The sequence below is a fragment of the Delphinus delphis genome, chromosome 6 (genome assembly GCF_949987515.2).
Source record: "Delphinus delphis chromosome 6, mDelDel1.2, whole genome shotgun sequence".
Classification (NCBI taxonomy): domain Eukaryota; kingdom Metazoa; phylum Chordata; class Mammalia; order Artiodactyla; family Delphinidae; genus Delphinus; species Delphinus delphis.
In genome coordinates, this window is record NC_082688.1 from 11,985,319 (window position 1) to 12,010,692 (window position 25,374).

Genomic DNA, 25,374 nt, shown 5'->3' on the forward strand with positions numbered 1-25,374 from the left:
AACTATTTTTTAATTTTCCTGTTATCAGTTCTTTGACATGTAAGCCATTTCGATGTCATTGCTTAATTTCCAGACAAATGAGGATTTTTTAGTTATCTCTATTTTTTTTATTTTTTAAATAATTTTTTAATCTTTGGCTGCGTTGGGTCTTTGTTGCTGCACGCGGGCTTTCTAGTTGTGGTGAGCAGGGGCTACTCTTTGTCGCGGTGCACGGACTAATTATGGCGATGGCTTCTTGTTGTGGAGCAAGGGCTCTAGGTGCACAGGCTTCAGTAGTTGTGGCACTCAGGCTCAGTAGTTGTGGCTTGTGGGCTCTAGAGCCCAGCCTCAGTAGTTGTGGCTCACAGGCTTCGTTGCTCCATGGCATGTGGGAATCTTCCCGGACCAGGGCTCGAACCCGTGTCCCCTGCATTGGCAGGCAGATTCTTAACCACTGTGCCACCAGGGAAGTCCGTTATCTCCTTATATTTGAGCTTATTTATTCTACTGTGATCTGAGAACATGCTTTGTGTGATTTTTTTCCTTTGGTAGTTCTTGAAACTTCATTTATGGCTCAGCACATGGTCAGTTTTTATAAATGATTCATACTTTGAAAAGTATGTATATTCTGTAGTTGGTAGAGCCAGAATATTCTTTACATGTCAGGTTGCATTTGTTCATTGTGTTGTTCAAATCTTATATACCTGTATACACACACACACACATACATACATACATACATACATACATACATACATACATACATACATATTTTTTTAACTTGTTCTCTTAATTACTGAGAGAGGTATGCCAATTCCCCTCTATTGTGGATCGTCTGTTTCCCCTTGCAGGTCTGTCAGTTTTTAATTTCTACAATTTTGGCTCTTTTATAGTTTCAGATTTTCTGCCACAAATTATTCTTGATTTTTTATTTTCATTTTGAGCATCCTAATCATTCTTTTTAATAAAGTTTGTTTCTGAAAGAATGCTTCATCGTCTGGGTCTCTTTGGGATCTGTTTCTGTTTTCTGCTGCTTCTTGTGATTTTTGATCACAGTATCTTGTCTTCTCATGTACCTGTGTTTTGTTTTTGTTTTGAGTGATGGAGACTTAAATTTAAAAATTTTGGAGGGAATTAAAGCTTAGAGTAATGATATAGTGCTCCAGGGAGGATTTATATTTGTTTCTGGGAGATGACTAGTGGAATTGGCAATCTGGATCATATTAATGCAATCAGGGATTAAGGTGATTTGAAGGTGGGCTTCAGTCCTTCTGAGATCCAGACTATTTCTACTTCATTTACTTCTAGCATGTGGCATTGCAGAGGCCCAACCCACAGCGTGGGGAATTCACCAAGCCTTCCCCTTTTGGAGGTCCGTAAAGTCCAGTTTTTGACCCCTGAGACCTGGGGTGCCTGAGGTGCTCTGTTCAGTTCTTAGTGGCTTCTTCTGGATGTGCAAGATACCCCCAGGGGAAGTGTGGCCCCCAGAGCAGGGTTTCCTTTGTCTCTCGGATCTTGACTCTATTATAATTCTTTGTTGCCCAGGAACAGACATTTGGTCCATCTTTTCTGGTTGCTCTCATCTATTTCAGTTGACTTACTTTCTCGTACTAGAAGTGGAACTTGTGTATTTTGCAGAAGCTCCTCTGGTGACTTAGTGGCAGCTAAGGTTGAGAGCTCCTGCTGCTGCTCATCTTCTGCTCCTGTCCCGTCCTCGTCATGCCACTCGAACCACTCAGGCCTGTATGCTGTTTCTTAGCATGTTCCTGCCTTAAGACCTTTGTACTTGATGTTCTCTCTTCCTGGGGCTCTTTCCCCACATAGCTGAATAGCTTACTCTTTTACTTTCGTTAGATCTTCATCAGAAAGCTACCTTATCTATAAGTGATACCTTTCTGACGGGCATCACATGTAAAAAAAATAGCAACACATCCTCCTCCGTAAGCCTCTTATTTTTCTCCATTGTGCTCGGGACCATATGACATGTTGGGCTTAGTCTCCACCACCAGATGCAAACTCTTTAAGAACAGGGACGTTGTTTTGTTCTCTGTTAGATGTCCAGCGCCTAAAATTGTCCTGAACATAGAAAAACTATTAATATTTGTTGCTGGATGAATACATGAATAAAATTGTAATGAGGATGATGAAAGTACAGGCTTCATAGGGTGCTTGTGAGGCTTAAATAAATTAATTCATATAAGGTATTAAGAACAGTGCCAGGCATATGGTAAGCCTTCTTCACCTATTGTTTTTAAAAATTGTTGCCTCTGAAATGGTCACTTCTTATTTCTAGATACTGTAGATGTTGAAAACAACTTGCTTTTTGTAACACAAGCCCATCCCCCCCCCACCCTGCTGCTCCCCCCCATTACTATTATGATTAGCTCCAGATTTTACAGCCCTTGTCCAAGGGCAGGGATGGTAGAATGAAGCTTAATCCATGCAGCACTGTTCACGTAGCTGGAGGATTTAGAGAATAGATCCATACGTCTAAGCCAGCTGGTGAATTCCAGGCAATCAGGGAGCAGCTTTTAATGTAACTTAATGAGTGGGAGAGTGATTGAATAGATGTTGTTCCTTTTTAACTTTATCTCTTAAAGACTGCATTCTGGGAGACTGGCAAACTCACAGTTTTATGTAATGCAAATGAAATACAATACTAAGCACATATAAGCAGATATTGCCATCTGTTGAAGAGAGCACATCAAGATTGATTGACCTGAGTGGTAAGTATTGACTCAAGCAAATGCTGAAGTCAGTGTTTACCCCAAGGGACAATAAATCTTGATGATCAGAGAATATGTAGTTAATCTCAGTGTTATTACAAGGTTTCACTAAGAAGTATCTGGAAATCTTATGGCATGAATCTTTTGAGCATAACTTTCCTTTAGGAAAAACCCAACAACCAACTTTTACGTTGAAAACACAGAGTTCTTTAAAGTAGTACTTGGACAGGTTGATGAGCTTTTCTCTGATTGTTTTTATCTTGGACAGCAAAGCTCCTGCCTTATGTCTTGACGGCATTATTAACTAGCTGCTTTATCTAAGAAATTGAGTAATATTAGTTCAGTTAGTTTTTGTTCCATACCCATTATGTTGTTTCTGAGTCTTACGTTAGATAGTTTATAAGATACAGACAAGGAGAAAATATCTTTGACCTTCATGGAACACTAAGGAAACACAAGGTCTCTGTATATGAAATAGGCAATGACACAAGACTACGTATGACACTTTATATTTCTGATACCATAGAAACTCTTCTAAAAAGTTGAGATGAGAGGGAAACTGAAGAAAACTTCATGGGGAAGACGAACTGTAAATAAAATCTTGAATAGAAATTTGAACAGGCAGACAGAAGAATATGTCATAGTATGAGAAATAATCAGATTTCCATAAGCAGAATATTTAACATGTGGACTTTAAAAATTAATAGTATAATAAATGTGAACTTATAGAAATATTTGAAGAGACATAAGTGAAAATAAATCTTACTGCCACAGATAACCACCTTTAACATTTTGATACATCTCTTTCCAGACTTTTTTCTATTTATGCATATACAGATGTGAATATTATGCATAGATATTTGTATGTGTATATGTGAATAAATGGGAAAATATTTATAAAAAGGGATAATATTGTTTCATAAAGATTCACTTAAAACTTTTTGCTGTTACAAGATTATAAATATTTAATTTATCAGTGAAAGGGTCTTATGGTCCTTGTGATTCCTAAGATTTTTCCTTCCTGAACATATTAGGTACATTTGTTAGAGTAAGTAGAATCATTGTTTTGACTGATAATGAATCTCTTATAATTGTTTAGGTGCTGGGTCTTCAGCTCTGAAGAGGCCATTTGAAGATGGATTAGGGGATGATAAAGATCCCAATAAGAAGATGAAACGAAACTTAAGGAAAAGTGTGTAAAATCTTTATTCTTATAGATGTTAACTAGAAAGGATTTATGTCTCAGGAAAATAAAAATTAAAAAGTGATTGATTTGATTGATTTGAATTGGAGTTTTAAGAAACTGATTGAATAACTTTTGTTTCCAAGCATCATTTGCTTAAAATATACTGACAAACTAAAACTAATGTATAGCTATGGTAATGCATATTACTTTTACAATGATGTTACCATAATTATTTAAGCAGTAGTTTTAGAATTACTTACGAAGTGAAGTTAATTTATATGTGCGTTTTGAAATTCTTTTTTAAAATCTGAATTTATAGTGGTCACTAGGAACCTACAGAAACATAGATTAAAGCAAAATGGTTTAACTTCTGATCTTATTCCTCTTTCTCTTACAGTTCTGGATAGCAAAGCAATAGACCTTATGAATGCACTAATGAGGCTAAATCAGATCAGGCCTGGGCTTCAATATAAGCTCTTATCTCAGTCTGGCCCTGTCCATGCCCCAGTCTTCACAATGTCTGTAGATGTGGATGGTACAACATATGAAGCCTCAGGACCATCCAAGAAAACAGCAAAACTTCACGTAGCAGTGAAGGTACAGTATTTCTTTTATTCAACAGTGCTTTGTTATTTTATGTTGTAAATAAGGTGCTTGTTTATCTATAGTAAATTAACAGAATTTTTCAAGATTTTAATGACAGTGACATACAGTCTTTTGTCACCTCTGGATCACAAAACTCTTCTTTTTTTGGTTATAAAATGTGTTGATCATATAAAATTTGCAAAACACAAAAAAGTAAAAGAATAAAAACTGTTGGTTGCTTATCTCTGAGGCAGTTCATTAATATTTGTATATAGTATATGCTTGCAGTCCTTTTCTGTTTCTTTTTTTTAGGTTGAGCTCACAGTGTATATGTAGTTTTATGCTCTGATTTTTTTTTTTTTCATTTCACATGTCATCAGTGCCTTTCTATGTTATTAAAATCTTCATAAATAATTTTAAATGGCTGTATGATTAACATGATATAGATGTACTATTGTTTGTTTAAACATTCCCCTATCATTGGATATTTTGCTGTTTGCAGATTTTTTCTGTCATAAATAAATTTAATGTGTTTTTTTTGCATGTGGTGCCTTTTCTGTATTTCAGAATATTTCCATAGAGAATAAGGTCCACGATTGAACCAGTCAATTATGCATATAGGTTTATAGAAAATTCTTAAATATTGGAATCTCTCCATGACTACATTTGACCTCTTGCAGACAAATGCGAAAATGTCAAAGATCAAGTAGATGGAAGATTACTTTTCACTAAAGAAAAGTTCTGTTATGTTACAGTATGACATAAGATGTAATTGGTCTGTTTTCATAGTCATTCCAGTTTGCAAGTATTATTAATGTAGATGCAAACATTATCCTAGATGCTAAGGATACAGCAGTGATCAAAATAAAGTCCTTGCCCTCCTGGAGCTTGCATTCTAGTGAGGATAGAATGGGGAGAAAGACAGCGGGATATACAAATGGGTCAATTATTTGTCAGGTAGTAATAAGCACAATGCAGAAAAATAATAACTAAGCTGTAAAATTATAGAACAATATGTTATGTTGTTTACAAAAGGGGTACTTTTTAAGTATGTTGAAATAGTATGAGTTTAAAATGAGGCAGAGAAAGAAAACTAAGAATGAGGGAAAAAGTGAATTTAGGAATAAGGCTAAAAATACAGTTTAATAACTTAGCTGTAAAGTATGCTGAGAATGAGTCACAAATTTGGATCTAAGTTCTCTAGCATCTGACCCAGAAAGCTTTTGAAATATCAATATCAATTCACTGTCTATGACATAAGAACAGAAGGAGGAGTGTGGCTGCCCAGCAGCACGTACCCTAAAATGATGAAGATTAGTGGCCAGTCTTCCCTTTCCTCCTCTAGTCCTTTTTCCTGACTGTCCCTCACAAAGGACACCTTTAAGGACATAATCAGCCATATTCCATGAAAAGAATCTTAATCATTGTGGGGAAAAGATCGGCTGAAGGGGACAAGGGGTAAAGCCCCTCTGCAGAGGTTCCGGAGCCATCGGCTCTCTACTGTGCGGAAGCCACGAGTATGACTTTCTCCTGAGTGGAGAGCCATGGGGTAGGGTGTGCTGCATGTTTTCACTCTTGGCCCCTTGTCTTTGAGGGTATCAACTTTCTCAGTCTCAACCCCTCTCCAGGAGAAAACAGGCATGGTTACCCTGGATTTTCCAGTCACCTTGTTTCCAAGAATCATTTTGTGATTTTTCAGCTCAGTTGATGTGTTTATTAGGCTTGATTTGTTTGCCAGACATTTGAAGCTCACTTTTCTTTGGTATACCAGTTTTTTTGGCCTTAATATATGTTTTTTAAACTTTTTATTATGAGAATTTTCAAACACGAAGTAAAATAATGCAGTACACATCCATGTGCCCATTATAGAACTTCATCAATTGTCATCATTTTGCTAACCTTGCAGATACAAGTGTTAATTATAATCAGAGATAAAACAGGATTCAAACTTAATGGAAAAGAGTAAAATATCCTTTTTTACCAACAGTCAAATGGTGAAGGTGGGCAGAAACATTGCATGGTGCAACATGGTAAAGTAAATAGAGGGTTATGGTCCTTAATAGGAGGATGCATCTTGCATGAAAGGAGGTGGGACATATTTTATAGGCCCCTCTTCATGCTGCAGGAAGAATCATGGCCTTAATATTGATTCCAAACAAACTGGTTCTATAGGTCCAAAAACTCCATACTTTTTTCTTTTTACTTCTGTAGCATATGTTAGTTAATAATCTTAGAATATGTTCATAGAAAAATAATTTGAAAATTTTTTGTTAGTTGTGCTGTATTGCAAGTACACTTCTAATATCCTTTGAGATTATCCATCAGTTATATAAAATATTTGTAAATGTATTGAAATATGTTGCTACAAAAACAATAAATGAATCTGATATGTGTGGAAAGGGCAGAGAGAAGTGGTGTTAAATAATTCACATTAGACTTTTAACAGTCTGTATTAAATTGGGAAACTGTGTCTTTAGTTTTTTTTGGAGTAAACAAATCAAATTTCCTTGGGACTCTTGGCTTTTGACTTGCAGCCTGTGTTAGCCTGGTGTTAACTCCAGACCGATAACTGTTCCTTCTGAGACGCGATTTCTTAGGGAGAGCATATTTGCAGGACTCAGGCAGTGGAGAAGGTGTTTTCTTTATAAATATTGACAAGGGTATAGGCAAACGATGTTAGTGTATTTAGTGCGAAGTCCTACCTGAGTACTCTTAGAACTTACGATGTTACAGAAGTATTCTTGGCCTTACTCCCAATGAATATAAGGAATTTATTTACGATTTGAAACGTTCAACAGAATGTCAGGTTCTCCATATGAATTGGGTGAATTAATTTCAAGTTCTCTAGGTACAGAAGTCTACTTCTGCCCATTTTTTGTTTAGAGTAATATTTTATTTATATTGGCAGAATCCTTTGTACAGAATGCCATTGTTTATAAAGGCTAGACTGTTTGGCTACTCATTTGTGTGGCAGCCAATAACAGTTTTTTGAGACACCTATTGGGTATAGTTGGGATTATAAAGAAATATGCTGTTGCTTTTACACTCCAGCAACTTTAAACATTAGTCAAAAGCTAAAACAAATACAGGGATTTTTAGGCACCTAGTTCTGGTACAGACCTTTAAGTCAGTAACTGACAATGCAATGTCAACCAGTTTGATAGAGGCTTATAAAAATGCTAGTGCACATATTCTTCTGCAAACATCTAAAAAGCAGTTTAACCTGGAAGGAGATATTAAAAGGTGTACCACACACACACACACACACACACACACACACACACACACACTCTCTCTCTCTCTATCTCTCTCTCTCTCTCTTCTGAAAACTGTATTTTAAAAAAGATGAGAAATGCCAGGCATGAGTAGAAATATAAGAAGAGTGAACACTGGGGGAAGCCATAATGCAACCGGGCCTTGAGAGGCAGGGATGGAGATACAAACCTAAACTTGTTCCTGGTTCACTTAGTGGTAGAGAATAAACCTAGAGGCTGAATCTTTTCTTTCAAGTCTCGATTATGGTTTTAAGTGGAGAGCCAAAGGGATGGATAGTAGAAAGCTTCAGATGTAATTTTGTAATTAACAGGCATATTGGCTCCAAGGTAAAGAAAACTCCTTGATTTCCCTTCTGTGCTAATTTCCCCTATTGGATTGAGTCATAGAACTTAGAGGTCAATTAATCAGTCTTCCTGTTTTGCAAATTGGAAAACTGAGGACCAGAGGAGAAATAAAGAGTTAGAACATCAGGTGTTTTCCTTTCTAGCCTCGTGTACTTTTCATAGTGTGCGATTTTACTTTCCCCCTCACCTCACTGGTTGAACTTGGCTATTCTGTTTCTCTACCTCTCATCTCCAAATTAAATGAACCCAGGGTAGCCTCCGGTTTGCATTTCTGTTTTCCGTTATTTAAACCTAAATACTCTGAGGAGGTTTCCCCCATTTTCCACGGTGACACTCTGGTAGGTAAAACTTTTTTAACCGAGGATTTATAGATTTAGCACCATCTTTCTCTTTCTGCAAGGTGTTTCACCGTTTCAAATGTTGTGGGTTTGAAACTGTTGTTCTCAATATTTCATCTGTTCTCTGTGGTGTCTGGTATTTGAATAAAACTGAATCTTAATGTAATTTGTACAGGTACTGCAGGCAATGGGATACCCAACGGGCTTTGATGCAGATATTGAATGTATGAGTTCCGATGAAAAGTCAGATAATGAAGGCAAAAATGAAACAGTGTCTTCAAACTCAAGCAATAATACTGGAAATTCTACAACTGAAACCTCCAGTACCTTAGAGGTATACTTATATATTTTTTTCCTTGGAAAAAAAGTAATGTATGTTCATTGTCAAAAATTTGAGAGGTATGGAGAAGTATAAATGAGACAATCAAAAGCATATACAAGTGTATGTATTCCAGAGGCAGTCATTATTAATATTTTGCTTTATTTATATCCAGCCTTTTTTCTATGTGTATTTTTTATGAAGGCAGTCATATTTTCATATAGTTTTACATCTTGTTTTTTCACTTAACTTTAAAAATCGCTGTAAACATAACTGTATACTGTACAACACATGGATGTATCCTAATTTAACTAGCATTTCTCCTTTGCTGGCCATGGGAGTTGCTTCCAGCATTTCAATCATAATGTATCAGGAATGTCATAATGTATCCAATCATAATGTATCAGGAATGTCAACAATAACTGAAGAGTGAAAAACAAAAAGATCTAGGGACTTCCCTGGCGGTCCAGTGGTTAGGACCCCATGCTTCCACTGCAGGGGGCCCCGGTTCCATCCCTGGTCGGGGAACTAAGATTCCACAAGCTGCTGTGCTATAAACGAATGAATGAATGAATGAATATGTGTATGCATGTATGTTTGCAAACTTAAAAAAAAATCTAATGGGGAAATTTAGAATTATTCGAAATTTGTGCTAAGCTATGGGGGTCAGTGGGGTCATCATTGAGTTGGTCCAGCCCTAAAGAGGGCGTCTGATTTAGTATGTTCCTCAGACTCTTGAGCAAGTCCTGACCTATGACGTATTGTCAGAGATAATAGAACGAGACAAAAATCCAAGTACTGAGTATACACGGCTTATTTGGGAATTCATGGGGCCCTTGCTTATTACATTCTACATAAGAAAAATTGGCTTTAAATAACCGCAGGAGCTTACATTAAATTTAAAAAAATGTCATTTGTAAGAATGAGTATCTATCAAGGACTTAGTGGACTATAATTTTTTCCCCTTTTAGTACCTGCTTACTGCTAGATGCTGCAGAAATTGTGTCCAGAGCCTTAAGATGTTCTCAGGATAGAAGGGCAAAAGATACGCTCATAATTACAATGTAATGTGATAAGCACCGTGATTGCAAAATGAATTTAATAATGTATAATCTCAAAGGAGGATGTGATTATGAAATGTACACACATGTAAAATCAAAGGGAGTAAACTGTGAGCTTGGTTTGAGATGATGAGTAGGATTTTGCTATGTGGGGAAGAGGTGGAAAGAAGGCATTCTGGGCCAAGGAATAGAAGGTATAATATCTGGAGTTGTGAAAGTAAATGTTTGAGAAGTACCAGGTAGACCTGTATGGTGGGGACTGATGGGGCTGAGGCCTGTGGAAGCCATGCCTGACTCCTCATGTGATGCTGTGGAGGATAGAAGACATGGCCCTGGCTTTAGAGAGGACCAGTCATTCATAAGTGGTTGTCACAGGCAGGCCAAGATGGTTTGCTGGCAGTGTTGTAAATAGTAAGAGAGAAAGAGCGCATTAATTATGAGGTACAGACTGTTAAGTTCAAAGGGAATTAAGAGAGCAGCGTGGGCTAAACTAATAGCAGTTACGAGAGTATGTGGAGGTTCTGGTTGTGAATCCATCTCTGCTTTGCTTCTGTATAATCTAGTAATGGGGAGGGGAGAAAGCTCTTATTCTTCATTAAAATAGTAATAATTGATTAGAACCGCAAATATTTTTATCTTGACTCATTTTTATAAAGTGATTTCAGATTTGGAAAGCAGGGAGTGATTACCATAGTTTCAGAAGTTACTCATTACCTTTTAAAGATGGACTCCAGAAATTTGCCTTGAAATTAAAAAGATGTAGATTATTAAAAACTCTTCAAGAAGTGGTTTATTGCAAAAGACCCAGGAATGTTTATTAAAATTGTCTTTAAAAATTGGCCAGTGTTTCACTTTTATAGCATCAACCACTTATTAAATCAGTGTAGAGTATGTTAAGAGAATCTTGCTGTCCATTAGGTTTACATACATGAAAATCCTATTATATGTAATAATTCATTTTTGTTCAGCATTTCTTGAGCAATTACTGGGATAGAATTACAGACATGCTCTCTAACCTCAAAAAGTGCTCAGTCGTTGGGTCTTTCTAAAATTTTGTGGTGTTTTGTGGTTGGTTTTATTTTTGGTGCTAGCCTCTCTGTTTGAGCCTTCACACTCTTACGTGAATTACTTCTCTTCCTCACCTCTAGTCTTATCCTTATGTCAGTTCTTTCCACCACTCCTAGAGCAGTTTTCTAGTCTAATCGTGAATTTACCCAGATTTAAGTCTTTCAGTGGCTCCCTATTGTCCATGATAAAGTCGAAGCTCATTTGCATGACATTTGAAGTCCTTTATGATTTGGCTCCATCAAGAGTGTTTCTAATCTGGTTCTGCTTTCCTCTCCTCACTCGCTTAATACAGCCAAATGGAACTTCTTGCCATTTCCCAAACAAATGGTCTTTCTTTCTCTTGGGCCTTTGCATGGCTGTTTCTTCTGTCCAGAATGCCCTTCTCCTTCGTTTCCTCCTTCTCATGGTCTGGTACCTACCTTTTAAGGTCAGGTTTGCATGTCACTTCCAGGAAAACTATCCTGTTTGCCCTAGAAAATGATTCCTTGTACTATGTTTCCATAATATACATGGGCTCTATAATGTACATTGTTTTACAGTGATAAGATCAATCCCTCCTTCTGTACTCTAGCTCCTTGAGGGCCGAGAATGACTGCTTTTATTATTTTTAAATTTCAGAATTCATGGTCTGTAGCCTACTGTTTTTACTCTAGGTGCCGTTAAATCTCTTTAGAGAGACTGAGAGATGTGTAGGCACATTTTGTTTCCGTCTCCCAAATTGAGAGTTATTTCTTCCTAATCCTAAAGATGAAAAACAATGAATGCTCAGGTGCCATGTGAGTCTCAACTGTTCTACCTACATTGTCAGTCATTTAGAGTATTGTTCTTAGATCTTGAACACCCCAGATCAGACCCTGGAGTGCCATGTGATGGCAAGGCTACACTGCTCTTGAATACTGATCTGTTGAGACAGCCTGCTTCCATGGCAGGCTGGCCAGATGACTTACTGTGATGTTTACTGCTTGTAGAATTTCTATACCTTTAAAGATATTTTACCGTTTGTATACAGAAGTGATCATGCATCCTAGCCCCTGAATGCTTTAAAGTACAATTCTTGAGCCTCTTTGTCAACGGAGACGTAGTATAATTGTATTAATAAGAAATCTAATACTCTAAAATCTTACTTGATTGAACCTCCTTTTAGGTAAGAACTCAGGGCCCTATCCTCACAGCAAGTGGCAAAAATCCTGTAATGGAGCTCAATGAAAAAAGAAGAGGTCTTAAGTATGAACTCATCTCGGAGACTGGTGGAAGCCATGACAAACGCTTTGTAATGGAGGTGTGTACCTAGATACAAGCCAACCTTATTTTTCCCCTCAAAGACATAGGATATCCTCAGCTTATATATAAAAAAGCTTTAGACTGAGTCAAATCTCATGGTGCTGTTTGACTTTTGGTGTTTTCTGTGTTGTGACACATTTAAATTAAAACTACGTAGAGGAATTGCATGGGATAATTGCAGAGTGTTGTTCTTGATTTTAGGTAGAAGTAGATGGACAGAAATTCAGAGGTGCAGGTCCAAATAAGAAAGTGGCAAAGGCAAGTGCAGCTTTAGCTGCCCTGGAGAAGCTGTTTTCTGGACCCAATGCAGCAAATAATAAGAAAAAGAAGATTATCCCTCAGGTATGAGTTAAGCATTAAACCTTTGAAAGATATTACCAGAATTAAATTTCCTTTCCTGTCTTTGTGGCACTTCAGGTTTTTCTAAAGTTACTTCTTTTTCTTGGATTTGGCAACCCTTGCTTTGGGTTTGATCATGAATAATAGAAATATGATTAGTGGTTCTCTGTTCTGTGGTCTTTTAGGCAAATTATTAAATAGAGACTATTAGCATTATTTGGGGGATTTAGGTCATTCTTGAAGAGGTAGAGTGTTGGAGGGTTGGGACTTTAATGAGATACTAGCATTTGTTTAGTTTAGGGAAGCTGCCAAGAGTATTTGGGGCTTACTCTCATCAGAGTCTGCAGGTGCTCTTCCATTTCCTTTCCAGTTTTGTCCTTTTGCATTATTTATTTTGGGTTTTCCTTTGAGGGCGTCACAGTAGAACTTGACCCTTTGTTGCTTCTGTTCATTACCGACATTGGAAATGTCAGAGCTGCTAAAGGCCCAGGATTGTAACAAGGGTTGCAGTAAGAAAAGATGGCCTCCTAATTGCACGCTTTTGAATAACAGATTCTTCTATCCATTCATTTACGTATTCAAAAATATTTTCTAGACATATACCATGTGCACGATTGTGAGGGAAAAGGAGATACGTTAACTATAAGACACATTCTCTCCCTCGTGGAGAATACTGGTATAATAATGTCTGAATATATTATGTGATAGGAACAAGTCAAGTAAAAATGTTTAGACTAATAGAAGGAAGCTTAGATTATTTAAGATTCTGTGTTAAATATGCATATGCAAAGTCCATTATAAGAGGTTAGAATAGCTCTCATTTTATAGATGAGGAAATGAGGCTTGAGCAAATTAAGATACCGCTTGTAGTAACATAGCTAATTGATGGTAAGGGTTCCCTTTGGAACCTGGTTTTTCATCTTCCAAAGACCATTGGCATGCTCCTATTGTATATTATATCCACCTTAGAAATTTGTGTTAATTTAAACTTCTTGTATTTACTATAATAAACACTGCTTATATTCTAGAATTCAAAATATAAACAAAGAAAACGAACTTTTACTGAGATGAAATACAAATAAAGCGTTTAAATTGCAGTGGTACACATGTAGAGAGAGGATAAGTGGATTTTCTTTTTCTAAAATCTTCCTAGAATATGTTCTAAATTAGTGGAAGGATAATTGTTACCTTGTTTGTTTTGGTGTGTTTTTCTCATGCGTTACATCTTGTATATGGGTCAGTTAATTTTAGTGTTTAAAAAAGCCTGTGCTATGTGCAGATACTTACTAGGTAGTTAGGTTTGGTTCTAGGAGACATGAGCTTGCTTTGTGTGGAGTCACTCTGCTGCTGCCAGACTACTACTTTCTGACTGCATTTGACTAAGCTGTGTTTTAAAAAAAAATGCCCGCATGAAGTTCACTCATTTTTAGAAATTTTCCATACTAAAAGCTATAGAACTCACGTGTTCAATGTGCTTGACAGCCAAGCAGCAGTCTATTTTGGTTGGATTTTTTTCAGCCAAAAGGAAAAAATGGCTGTTCTCTGTGCACGATACATTTGACCTTGAAACTGTCTTCTACCCAGTTACAGAGGCTATCCTAGGATTTTTTCAGTGAGAGATAAATGTGTATATGCACTGACTATTTAAGCTGTCTGAGATGCTGTTGACTTGATCGTACAATGCCTTTGAGGCTCTGCACCTCCTTCCCTGCAGCTTGGTTATAGCAGGGAGTATTAGCAGTTTTATGAGCTTGAGTTTTTATAGCATCTTTATATTAAAAAGTAAATATAATATGTAATTTAAAACTAGATATTTTCTTATTTCTTAAATTTTCAGTTTTGGAAAAGAATGTTCTAGCAGCCCTGTGTACCGTTACTCTTTGTCCTTATCTGTTCTACTTTTCAGAGCTTTGTATCTATTTTCTCAGTTGCTCTTTCTACTCTGAAGTAAGGAAAACAAAATGGGTATCATAATTGTCATTTTGCAATTATTGGGGAGACTCCCATAGAGATTATGTGACTTTACCAGAGTCCCATAGCATTTTAGGGCAAGAAGAGACTTCAGAGGTGATTCACACACACACACATACACACAGAATTGCATGACCTTCCTGAGGTCTCAGTTACTTACATCAGGAACTGGCATCCACACCTTTGGTCTTCCTGTCTTAGTTCCTTTTTTTTTTTTTTTTTTAAACCCCATTCAGGTTCACAGCTAACTCCAGGTGGTTTGTTGTGCTATTTTTTTGTTTGCTGGGGGAGAATTCAGTAAATTTTGAACCTAGGTATCAAGTGTCTGTAATTGCTTTAGTCAGGCCTAAAATGACTTTGGATGTAATTTGACTGCTGAAATTTGTGTGCAGAAAACGAACTCTTTCTGGGTAACCCTCAAGTGAAAGGAAGAATTTATTTGCATACTTCTGTGTGCCAGCTCTTCTCCAGAACAACTCTGTAAGACAGATGTCATTTTCATTTTACAGATTATAAACTGAAGGTTCAAGGTCATAGACGACTAATCTCATGTACAGGCTTAAGTTTCTCATGGAGGTTATACATTACAAAGTTGATGAGATGATCTTATTTCTCTCAGTAATGAAATGTGTTATTTTTAACAGGCAAAGGGTGTTGTGAATACAGCTGTGTCCGCAGCAGTCCAAGCTGTTCGGGGCAGAGGAAGAGGAACTCTAACAAGGGGAGCTTTTGTTGGGGCCACAGCTGCTCCTGGCTACATAGCTCCAGGTACAGTGCACCCTGGGAGACATCTGCCTCCTTTTCTGGGCCAGAGTTCCAAGAACAGCCTCTCCTTTATTTTCCAGTGTTATACAGGGTTTCTGGAAACATAATATGGGTATAGGATGGGTGTGCACCGAATTTCAAAAGAAGAGAATCTACAGAATGTTACAGGTTTTCTCCTGGAATCTGCTGAGTGACTAGAGGCTTTCTGGAGGGAGGTGACAGATGAGGAGTATTGCGCTTGGTTGAGGGGACATATTTTGACAATGAGATATGAGCTCAAAGATATTCCACAGATTGGGAGTTTGGATACCTGAGCAGAGTGTATTCGGTGGGGACATAGATGACAGATTGGGTATCACAGGTGAGAAAAATGGCTGGTAAGAGCTACTTAATTGGGGTGAAGCCTGGCGATGTTAGCATTTCTTTAACTCTATGTTGGGGAACCATCAGGGGCTAAAGAAGTACAAAAAGAGGAAAGGGGGAACTTACTTATCTAGAGCTGAGTATACGCTAGATACTTTCATATAAATGATTTCACTTAATTGTTTTTAATCTTCACAGTGTTTCCTCAAGTAGAAATATTTTCCATTTTTCTGGGTGAGGAAACTAAGTTTTAGGGAGGTAAGGCAACTAGCTCAGTGTGAGACATCTTGTAAACAGCAGAGCAAAGATTTGAATGTCGGTGTTTCTAATTCCAAAGTTTATATTCTTTCCATTTCACCACATGGCTTGAGGAAGATGGGAAAAGATGCGCTCTGCTTGCCTTCTCTTCTGATCCTTGTATCATCTCAGCAGTAGCTGTACCTCTGTCTCATGAAAATCAAATTCTCTGTAATATTGCAAGTATGGAACTTTGAACTTGACAACTAAACCACTAGTAGTTGTTGATCAAGATGAAATGGTCATAAAGATTGGGTCTTATCCTGTCATTATTTTTTTGCGTAACACTCTTAAGAAGTTCACTTAGGTTGTGGTTTTTTTTTTTTTTTCTAAGGAAGACTTAGAATAGGCTTTTTGGGAAGTTCTGTGGATGATGTGGCTTTGGAATTAAGCTTCTAGAAGTTGATCCCAGTAGGGGCATAGCTCAAAGATGTGTCATATAAACAATGTGTACTCTTATTCAAATATTGTGTGCCTGCTTTGACACACAGCAGACATGGATTTTGTTCTCCTGCAGTGTTTGGTCTAAAGGTGAGACATACTAATGGAATACTCACGACTGACTGAGTTGCTGTGATGAAGGAGAGGGGCACGATGCTGTGAGGGAACGTGACAGAGAAACCTGGTCTAGTCTGTCGGGGACTCAAAGGTTTCCCTGAAGATGTGACACTTGAACTGAGCTTTGAAGAATGAGTAGGGGTTAACTCAGAGAAGATTGGGACAGAAGAACACCTCACACAGAGGGAATAGCACATCAGCACCCTATGGTGCTGGTAGGAGGGAACTTGGCTCATTTGAAGAATTAGGAGGAGGCCAACATGTCTGTAGTGTGGAGAGCACTGGGTGTGGGCGAAGGGGGAGGGGGTGGGGGGAATTTGGGCTAAAGTGGGTGCTCAGTCCTGTCCTGGAGGCTGTGGTTTGGATTTTGGTCTTAGCACCTAAGTACGGGGGACGTCGTGAAGGGTTCTAAGAGGAGTAAGGAGATAAGACTTTCAGACTTTATTTGTAAAGATCACTCTCTGTAGCATGAAGAATGGCTTGTAAGGATAGAAGTCGGCATGCCAAGACAAAGTAGAAGGTTTTTGTAAGCTCAGAGACTAGACTAGAGGCCGTGGAGGGATCTCCAGGGGGTGTAGGGAAGTAGATGGGGGTCATGAAGTGAGCAGATGGAAGAACTTCAGAAGCAGAATTGATGGATTGAATGTGGAGAACGAAACAGAGTGAGGTTTCAGGTCCCTCCCAGGATCTTATGCTGGAGGAAGTAGGTTGGATGGCGGCACCATTGAAGGAGACAGAGAGCGCTGAAAGACAGTGTAAGAGGGTGGTTACAGTTTGGTATTTTTTGTGTGTCCGAAATTAAGACATTTTTCTGTGCATCTCACTATTTCTATGGAAATTTATTTATTTATTTATTTTTGCCTCATTTCGTGTCTTATTTAAAGGAAGCAGCTTTCATTAAACAGTAGTAGGCAGGTTACTGAGGTGAACTCTCTTGCCTTTGGTGACGTGCTCGTCCAGTTTTGTCCAGCTGCTGGGCCATGGGACGTTTCCCTCACGCCCGAGGGGTCAGCAGCCATCAGCTAGTGGCAGTGATTGTGAGAGGAATCCTGCTGTCTGCCTCTCTGCTCTGTAGTAGCTTCTCTCTTACATCATTGCACTGACCTCTGTGAAAGGCCTGTCTTCTGAAGCTTTTAAAAAGGAAGTTCTTTTATAGCCTAGAGAAGATTCAGATTAGGTCAGTTTGGATTATGAATAGGCTATATGCCATTTGCAGAGTGTATTTTGTGCAGCAGGGAGTGTAGTAAGTATTTTTACATATGTTATTTAATTACATTCCTCTGCCATCAGTTTCTGCAGAAGACTGAGGCTCAGAGAGGTTAAATAGCAGGTGCAATTCAGAGTCACCTTAGTGAGATGTGAAGTCAGGATTAGAACCCCAGTGGCCTCATTAGTGGCCAGCTTAGTTGTTATAGTTTCATCTCTTTAAGGAGGTTTTAGTAAAACGTTTGAAACTGTAGCCTTAGCCAACCAGCTACCTTTTCCTGGAATAGATTTGATATACAGCCTTCTTTTTTAAGCATTAATCTTTTTTTTTTTTTTTTTGGCTTCTGATACTTTTCCTACTGTATATTTCCTACTGCTTATTTCAGCTGCCTTGTGTCCTCTTGAAATATATGATTTAGTGAGCACTAAAGACTAAGTTGTACAACCCGCAGTTTTATATGACTTAAGTATAGACTAAAAAGTGAAAAACTTTATCTCTAAGAAAATGTTTCAGTTAGTCCCCAAAAGCAATTTACTTATTCAACATATATTTGAATGTTTTATCTCAAACAAGAGATTTAGATCTGAGCATTCAAAGATGACCAACACTTAGCATCTGCCCCTGTGAATGCTCGGGGTCACATGGGGTAGGAACAGACACTTGAGAAAGTACCGTGTGATATGATGCAAGCTGTGACATGGGGTGGGCAAAGTGAACGGCAAGCCTGGGGGACTTTACAGAGGAGGTGATAGATACCTAAAGGATGAGTTGCAGTTGGTCAGCTAGAGAAGAAGGAAAAAAAAATCATTCTAGCGGCAGAAATGATTATAGAAAAAAGGGCTGTAAAGTAAAAAAGCTTGATTTGTTTTGGGTACAATGTGAAGGGCCCATGTAGATTTTGTGCCCTTGTTCTATTTTAGAAACCAGTTTTTCCTAGAGATTTACCCAAGTGATTTAGTAGTTATATGTTTTAAAGTCATTTTACTGAAAGATTAAAGATTGTCATTTCTATTAACGTAGTATTTCTAATCCCTTTAAAACTATAAAGTAGCTTGGAGGGTTTCCCATTTTATAGATGAAAGTGGCAACTCAGAGGTTACATATCTAAGGACATATAAGAAACTAGTGCCAGAACTAAATGGTTCAAAAACTTTTGTGTTCTTTGTACTTTATTGATAATATGAGCCTTCTTCATAGGCACCAGATGCTAATGGCAATTTTAACAACATTTACTGAGAGACCCTGTGCTGGGGCCCAGAATTCGGATTTCAACAAGACATGGACCTTGCCCTCGAGCCCACAGCCTGATCTGTGCGCCCTCTTCAGTGGCAGTTGAGGCTTTAGCCTGCTCTGTCACTGCTTTCTGAAAAAAAGACTTGGAAATTCCTATTTTCCAACTGTGAGAAATTGGTAACTTGAGTGGTTCTAAGTATTCTTTTGTTGAACAAATTAAATGTGTGAGTGGTTACTATATGCCAGACATTCTGCTAGGTTCAAGTGTTGCAAAGATGTATAAGACTTGAGTCTCTGCCATTCTAGGGGGGAACACAGACAAAGGGTTGATAATTATAATACAATGTGGTAAGTGTAGTGAGAAAGAAACAGGATATTCTGGTAGGTCAGGAGAGCTTGGTAGGCGTAGTAAAAAGCTTCCACTCTGCATAGGCATGGAGGAATCTCGGTGGACTCGGGCCATTCTGGGAAGGGTTCTGGTTGAGCCAGCACCTGGAAGGAGCCCTTGGGGCCCAAGGCGCCGGGCCGGGTGGTCCTTGTGAATCGGGCTGGCGCTGACTCTGCCCTTTTTCCTGGACTGATGTGCTTTCTCCTTCTTTGCACCAGGCTATGGAACACCATATGGTTACAGCACAGCTGCCCCTGCCTATGGTATGTACACCGTCTTACTGATTTCTCCTCTTAAGCCACTCTGCACAGCAGTCCAAAGCGCAGTTTGTATCTAGGGTTTCTTTAAATGAATTGGAGGATCTCAGACCTACTTATTCTAGTGACCCAACTTAAATTCCCGTTGAAAATGCCACAACCTTGTGGTTCTTGGTTTGGTTGGAGTTGCTCTTCTCTCTGCTTTGCCTGATTGAAGGACTGCTTGTTCTAATTGCCTGTTTCTGACCATATTGAAATTAAATATTTTAAGTAGTTCTTCTTACAGCCAACTTATACTCCATTCAAAGGCTACTGAAGGGCCATACTCAGTTTCTAGCTTGGCTGCCTGCCAGTTATAGAGCTACATTTAAGTTTCTGGTTTGTGAACTCTAGGTGATTTGAGTTAGAGATAGGAAGTGCTCACTTCAAATTCATAGCTGTCATCCTTTTTCATGAATTTTTCTGTAGAGGTGTAGTGAACAGGTCCTAGAGGGTGATGAGGGGGTATCTGCAGCAGTTACTGAAGTGCTTACTGCAGAAGGTCTGTGTAGTACAGTGAGAAAATCATAGGAATAGCTCCTCTCCCTCCAAAAATAAAAAACAAAGGCAGATGCGGAAATGAACCTCAGTGGCCCTTTGGATAACTTTTGAATGAGGTTTATGTGGCAATGGAGGCAGTAGGTTTGGAGTCAGTGATATGCTCTCTTAGGCATTTTTCCTAACTCGGGTGCTGTGTGGTATAGAGTTGGCCATCTATAGGATGTTTGTCGTTGAGAGAAAAAAGAGCGCGAGTGTGTGTGCACACATGTGAGAGAATGCATGTGAGTGTAAGAGTGGGCGGGTGCACACGTGTGTGTGCAGCAGTGCGACCCCAGGCTGGGTGTGTGTGCACACAGAAGAGAAGGCCCTGGACTGTGTTGCTACTTGTGGCGTTAGTCCTCCACACGAGCCTCAGACCTTCCATTATGCTTTTTCTCTTCATGCATCAGCTTTCCCATTTTTGTTTGGATGAAAATTATGGGTCTTTAAGACACTGCTAAACTGAAGCTTCATCTGATTTCCTAGCTGTAGAAATAAGTAGAAAGTGAACAGTTTGACCGCTTTCCCCATTAAGATAGATAATTTACATCCTGGAAAGATGTGGAGAAGCTGGAAGGCTCAGACGTTTGGGGTGAGTTTCCTCTAAGGCTGAGAGCAGAGTCTGGAGTTTCTTCCTTAACTGAATGTCTCCACTGACACATTCAGGATTGGCCAGGGCCTCCCCATCCAAGAATATGCTATCACTTAGAGTTCCTTCTGAATTCAGGCTCTCTAGCTCCTTTTGATTTGGCAATTTGCTTTTACCATTCAGCCAACTTCTGGATACCCTGACCACCTCATCCTTCCTGTGAATTAGGTCTGGTCAGTTTATCCAAATACATTTTGACTCACTAGACTCATTGTAATATGTCTTGTGTGAGAGCCAAAGCGTCTGCCTCCTAGGGCAGGTCCTGAAGTCCGTGTCTTTCTTTTAGACATAGTAAGTCCCATGTTCTTTCGTACAGGTTTGCTACAGCTTAATTTTTTTCTTTAAAACACTTGTATATCTAGGCTCTAAGGCACATTCACGTTTTTTCCTGTCTTTTTAGTTTTTCTCTCTTGTTCTTCCCTCTCTAACATTATGCTCTCACCCCACGGCCTCTGAGCCCCCCTTCAGAAGGCTCCCATGCGCCATATAACTGACTTCCAAAGCTGGTGAAATGTAATGCCCCCATTTTTCACATAAAAGATTTGGTTTTTAAATGTTACTGTGATGCCAACCTACTAAAACGATGCTTTCTTTTGGCTGTAAGGTAAATATGTCTTTTGGCCTTTGTAAAGCTGTTGCATGTGGGGTAACTTCCCTCTGATCATCTGGTGCCCTCGAGTACCTGCTGTTGCTGCTTTGTGATTTCTCCAGAGCTTAAATATTAGAATAGAAATAAGGATCAGATTTCAAATCATGCTTGAGTATGCAGAAGTTTGTGAGGCCACAAGAACTCATTAATTACAAAATTAAGCAAGTAATTAATCTTTCCAGATTTGCCATGCCAATATTGGCAGTAGCCAAGGTAAACACCTGGTCACGGCTCCAGTTGGAACTGTCTTTCTGGGGATCTGAGGCCTGCACAGAAAGCTGTGCTGTGAATCTTGACCGTCCCTGTTTCTCCTGTAATATGTGATGTGCCAAATTGAGAGTCACTTCAGAATATTAATCAATAGCATTGCTTTTGAGCTTTATAATTCATGACAGTTCACTCAGATGAAATCCCTTTTTGAATATCCTTCTTCCTATGATGTAGCCATCTTAATTTTGAGTGGAAAATATTAAGAGTAACTTCAAAGTTTGTGGGCCTCTTCCATAATGGTACATGTTGACTGACTAATCTGGAAAAGGTTAATGATAATTACTGTAAGATTCTTTTTTTTTTTTAACCTGAAATTTTTATTGGATTATTAAACTTATTTGGAGTCCTCTCCGTTTCTTTTCTCTGTAGGTTTACCCAAGAGAATGGTTCTGTTACCCGTTATGAAATTCCCAACATATCCTGTTCCCCACTACTCATTCTTTTAGCAAATGACAGAAGCTAATTCCTATTGAACAATACAGTACATACAGAATGTTAGAGAAAAAGCCTTTTTATCCTGCTTTCTTTGAACACATACTTGATCAAAATTATTTGTAAAGAACATCTTTCCTACTTTTTGATTTTAACAAACGCAAATTTAGTTCTCTAAAACTTGAAAACAAACAAACAAAAAGAAACTAGTTCTGTGAAACGGTACCTCATTTCCGGAAAATAACTTATACCAGCCCTTCTGTTCTAGGGAAATAAGTCTAGCAGTTCAAAGTTTAAGTTTTAAGAGGAGTATCAGATTATGTAAAATTAAATTCGTGAAGGATGTATAGAGTCTCAAACACTGATCACAAATAAACTGCTTTGTTGTAACACAGAGTGCTGCCTGGTTCCTGATGCAGTCACTGATGCTTAGCTGATTGATATGTATTTGCCCCAGGGCACGTTAATTCGGGCTGTAGTTATTTTTTTTTAATACAATAGAGACTTTTCATTTAAACTTTAACTTTGTAAATATTGAAGTGTGTAATTAAAGCCAATAAAATATGGGTTTGAATATTGTTTTAGCTTATTATTTTTGATATGTTTTGGTATCAAATTATAAAGAATTGAAAACTAATAATAACTTAGCCCTAGAAACCCATTCATTTGTAACCAAACTGATAAAACAAAGCAAAGGCGATTGTTAGTTTGAGCCACAGTCTATTTACTTTGTAAGCCCTTTGTACTCCTGCTGTACGAGGGCATCCCCATGATAAAGGTTTACTCTGTTATCTGAGCATTGCTTATTAAAATGATGGCACTACCCAGAGATGGGGAAGGAGGAATGTGATTATTTTAGTTTCCGAATTTCCAAGTTTTAAAAAATAATAAATTAATTGATCAATCACCCTCTCTTGTTCTTGTGGCCTTCTTCACTCTGTAAGATACTGTGTTCACTCCCTGGCTTTTTTCATGCAGAGAGAAGATTAGCGATTTTTCTGGGATTCTTTGAAGGGTCTCTTATCCTCTTCAATTACATCAGAATCTAAAGCAGCAACAGGGTCCCCATAAAAACTTGCTCTTCGATTGTCCCAGTTCTTGTTGAGTGCTGCTGTGAAAAGTGACAGGTTTCAGCCATGGGTCAGCATTTATTTTTTAAGACACCTGATTAAGCTGGTGAAAAATGATCAGTTGGTAACATTGTGTTGTTCTGTAAAGGGTGCAGACCTAAGTCTTCCACTTGCATTCTCACCTTGTTTGGAAGCCTATGATGTTACTAGAAGGTAATGGTTTTATTAAGGTACTCGCCCCCATGAAGGCAACAGTGTGGTCCCATGTTGATATTTACAAGTTCTGTGTCTTAAAAATGTCTGTTTTTAGTATGAATTAGCTTTCCTCGTCTTTCTTCATTTCTGGTTTTTGGAGCTGAACAGTACCCGTCGCTGAGAATGGGCTTCACAAAATACGGCAAATTTATGTACCAGATTTCTTTGGGACCGCTAAATGAGAATGAAACAGATCGTTTAAAACAAATGTTAGTGTTACTTATCAGAAATAAAATTTTTACACCATGCTTGTTACTGCTGCTCCTTGACCTTTTGTCTTTATTAGTGGTGGGTGATACTTTAATAAAACCTCATCACTTGCTGGAAGTAGCTGTGAACTTACCATTCTCATCCTGTGCATTAGTGGCTAGACGTACACAAGAGGGCCCATCTCAGCTGGGAGTTTTCATGTTTCATTGATTCGTTTTGCTGACCTATGGATGAAACAGAGCCATCACTGAGAAGAAAAAGCATGGCTGGTAGTGTCCATTTTTTATTAATTAAATATTTACAAACAGTCCTCTTTGTTTTTGGAATACTATTAATTGGCAGCTGCAGCTGTATTGTTATTTGAAATTGATTGTCAAATTTGCATTCCAAGTTGGAATCTCTTTGGAGATTTCTCTTTAGAAAATTCTTTTGAAGTAGCTGACTCAGCTTCATAACTCAACCCTTCTATAATGGTGAAAATGGAGCTGTGCTGTTTTCCAACATGATGGCAGTCATTTCAAATGGTTTCTACCAAGTCTTTTTTTTTTTTTTTTTTTTTTTTTTTGTTGTTGTTTGTTGGAAGTTACTAACCATGTTGTAAACCTGCCCAGTTGCTGCAAACTTTTACATTTCTCTGCTTTACTTAAAATAATTGAGCTGTCAGTCCTTTGTTAGAAGTGGTAACCATGCAAGTTCAACTGTTTAAATCTTGTAATGAATTAAGTGTCCTCCCCCTACCCCCACCCCCTTTACCCTTCCCACCCCTTCATTTTGTAATGAAAATTCCACTTACAGCTGAAAGAGCAGAGAAATATAAATGAAGCTTTTGGCTTCACCAAATTCTGTGAAATTAACATAAAGTTTTGCTTCTCTGCTCTTTTCTCCACTGTAGGTGGTTTTTTCATTGACAGCCCCTATTGCCAGCCTCTGAGCGTCGCACCATTTATTATTCACTTGGGCCCTCAAGATTTCTTCTCTGACTTCTAGAACCATCAGGTTGTCTGGCTTGAAATGGCAATTTCTATGTCTTAGTCTTAAGAGCAATGTGACCCCCTGAGGCTTTCCAGCTTTCAGACACAGCACTCTGACACCTCCTTTTGGAAAGCAGTGAATGAGCATTTTAAAGAAGAGCAATACTTTATTCAGAGCCACGGTGTCTGTTTGAAAACTTTTCCTTTGGAAACCTAGCAATATCTGGGTATACTTAGCCCCTCCTAGCCTAGTCTCTCGTCGGGGAGTCTACAAACCAATGTAGAACTTAGAATTAGTGTATGAGCTGTGCTATCTTCTGACAGTTTTTAAACTTTTTTAGCACATAAACTGAATAGTTGCATTCCTGACTGCGTCAGTTAGCGCTATTATAATTCCTCAGAGATAGGGGTCCTCCTTGAAGCCATATTCTTTGCATGGGGGCTGGCACCCAGCCAGGGAGGTGGCCTGCAGCCATGTTTCTTGAGGCTGTGGGAGCACCCCATCTCTTGTGCAAGGTAATTGGTCCAATAGATTCCCAACATACCTCATGCTGACTAGATGCAGTGCATGGTGCGGGGAAGCCAGGGCTCCTGGAGTCGTTTGTAGTCTCTCTCAAATTGTTAACCTGGGGAACAAACCACTGATAGATTTTGCTGGTATTAGCCTTTTCTTCTTTTTTAAAATTTGGGTGAATGTTTGACAATCATGAATCAGTCATTCACCATTATTAATTGAAGAGCTGGGAAT

General features: G+C 38.5%; 1 protein-coding gene and 1 long non-coding RNA gene across 5 annotated transcripts in view; one reads left to right on the forward strand and one right to left on the reverse strand.

The window, feature by feature from the left end:
* Positions 1 to 25,374, forward strand: part of STRBP (spermatid perinuclear RNA binding protein) — a 137,623-nt gene that overhangs the window by 110,154 nt on the left and 2,095 nt on the right. For 2 of the 4 annotated variants that reach the window (XM_060014180.1, XM_060014181.1), the window contains exons 11-18: positions 3,805 to 3,897; positions 4,289 to 4,488; positions 8,610 to 8,768; positions 12,027 to 12,161; positions 12,365 to 12,505; positions 15,118 to 15,241; positions 19,503 to 19,547; positions 22,058 to 23,046. In XM_060014180.1, the coding sequence (XP_059870163.1) occupies positions 3,805 to 3,897; positions 4,289 to 4,488; positions 8,610 to 8,768; positions 12,027 to 12,161; positions 12,365 to 12,505; positions 15,118 to 15,241; positions 19,503 to 19,547; positions 22,058 to 22,134 (974 nt within the window). In that variant the 3' untranslated portion in view covers positions 22,135 to 23,046. Of the gene's footprint in view, positions 1 to 3,804; positions 3,898 to 4,288; positions 4,489 to 8,609; positions 8,769 to 12,026; positions 12,162 to 12,364; positions 12,506 to 15,117; positions 15,242 to 19,502; positions 19,548 to 22,057; positions 23,047 to 25,374 lie in introns of those variants that run through there. The other 2 variants (XM_060014183.1, XM_060014182.1) reach the window with 1 other exon arrangement.
* LOC132427087 (uncharacterized) lies at positions 23,495 to 25,338 on the reverse strand. The gene is made up of 3 exons (XR_009519804.1): positions 25,172 to 25,338; positions 23,789 to 23,879; positions 23,495 to 23,619 (listed from the first exon to the last, which is right to left on the reverse strand). It is a non-coding gene; the product is annotated as an uncharacterized lncRNA (long non-coding RNA).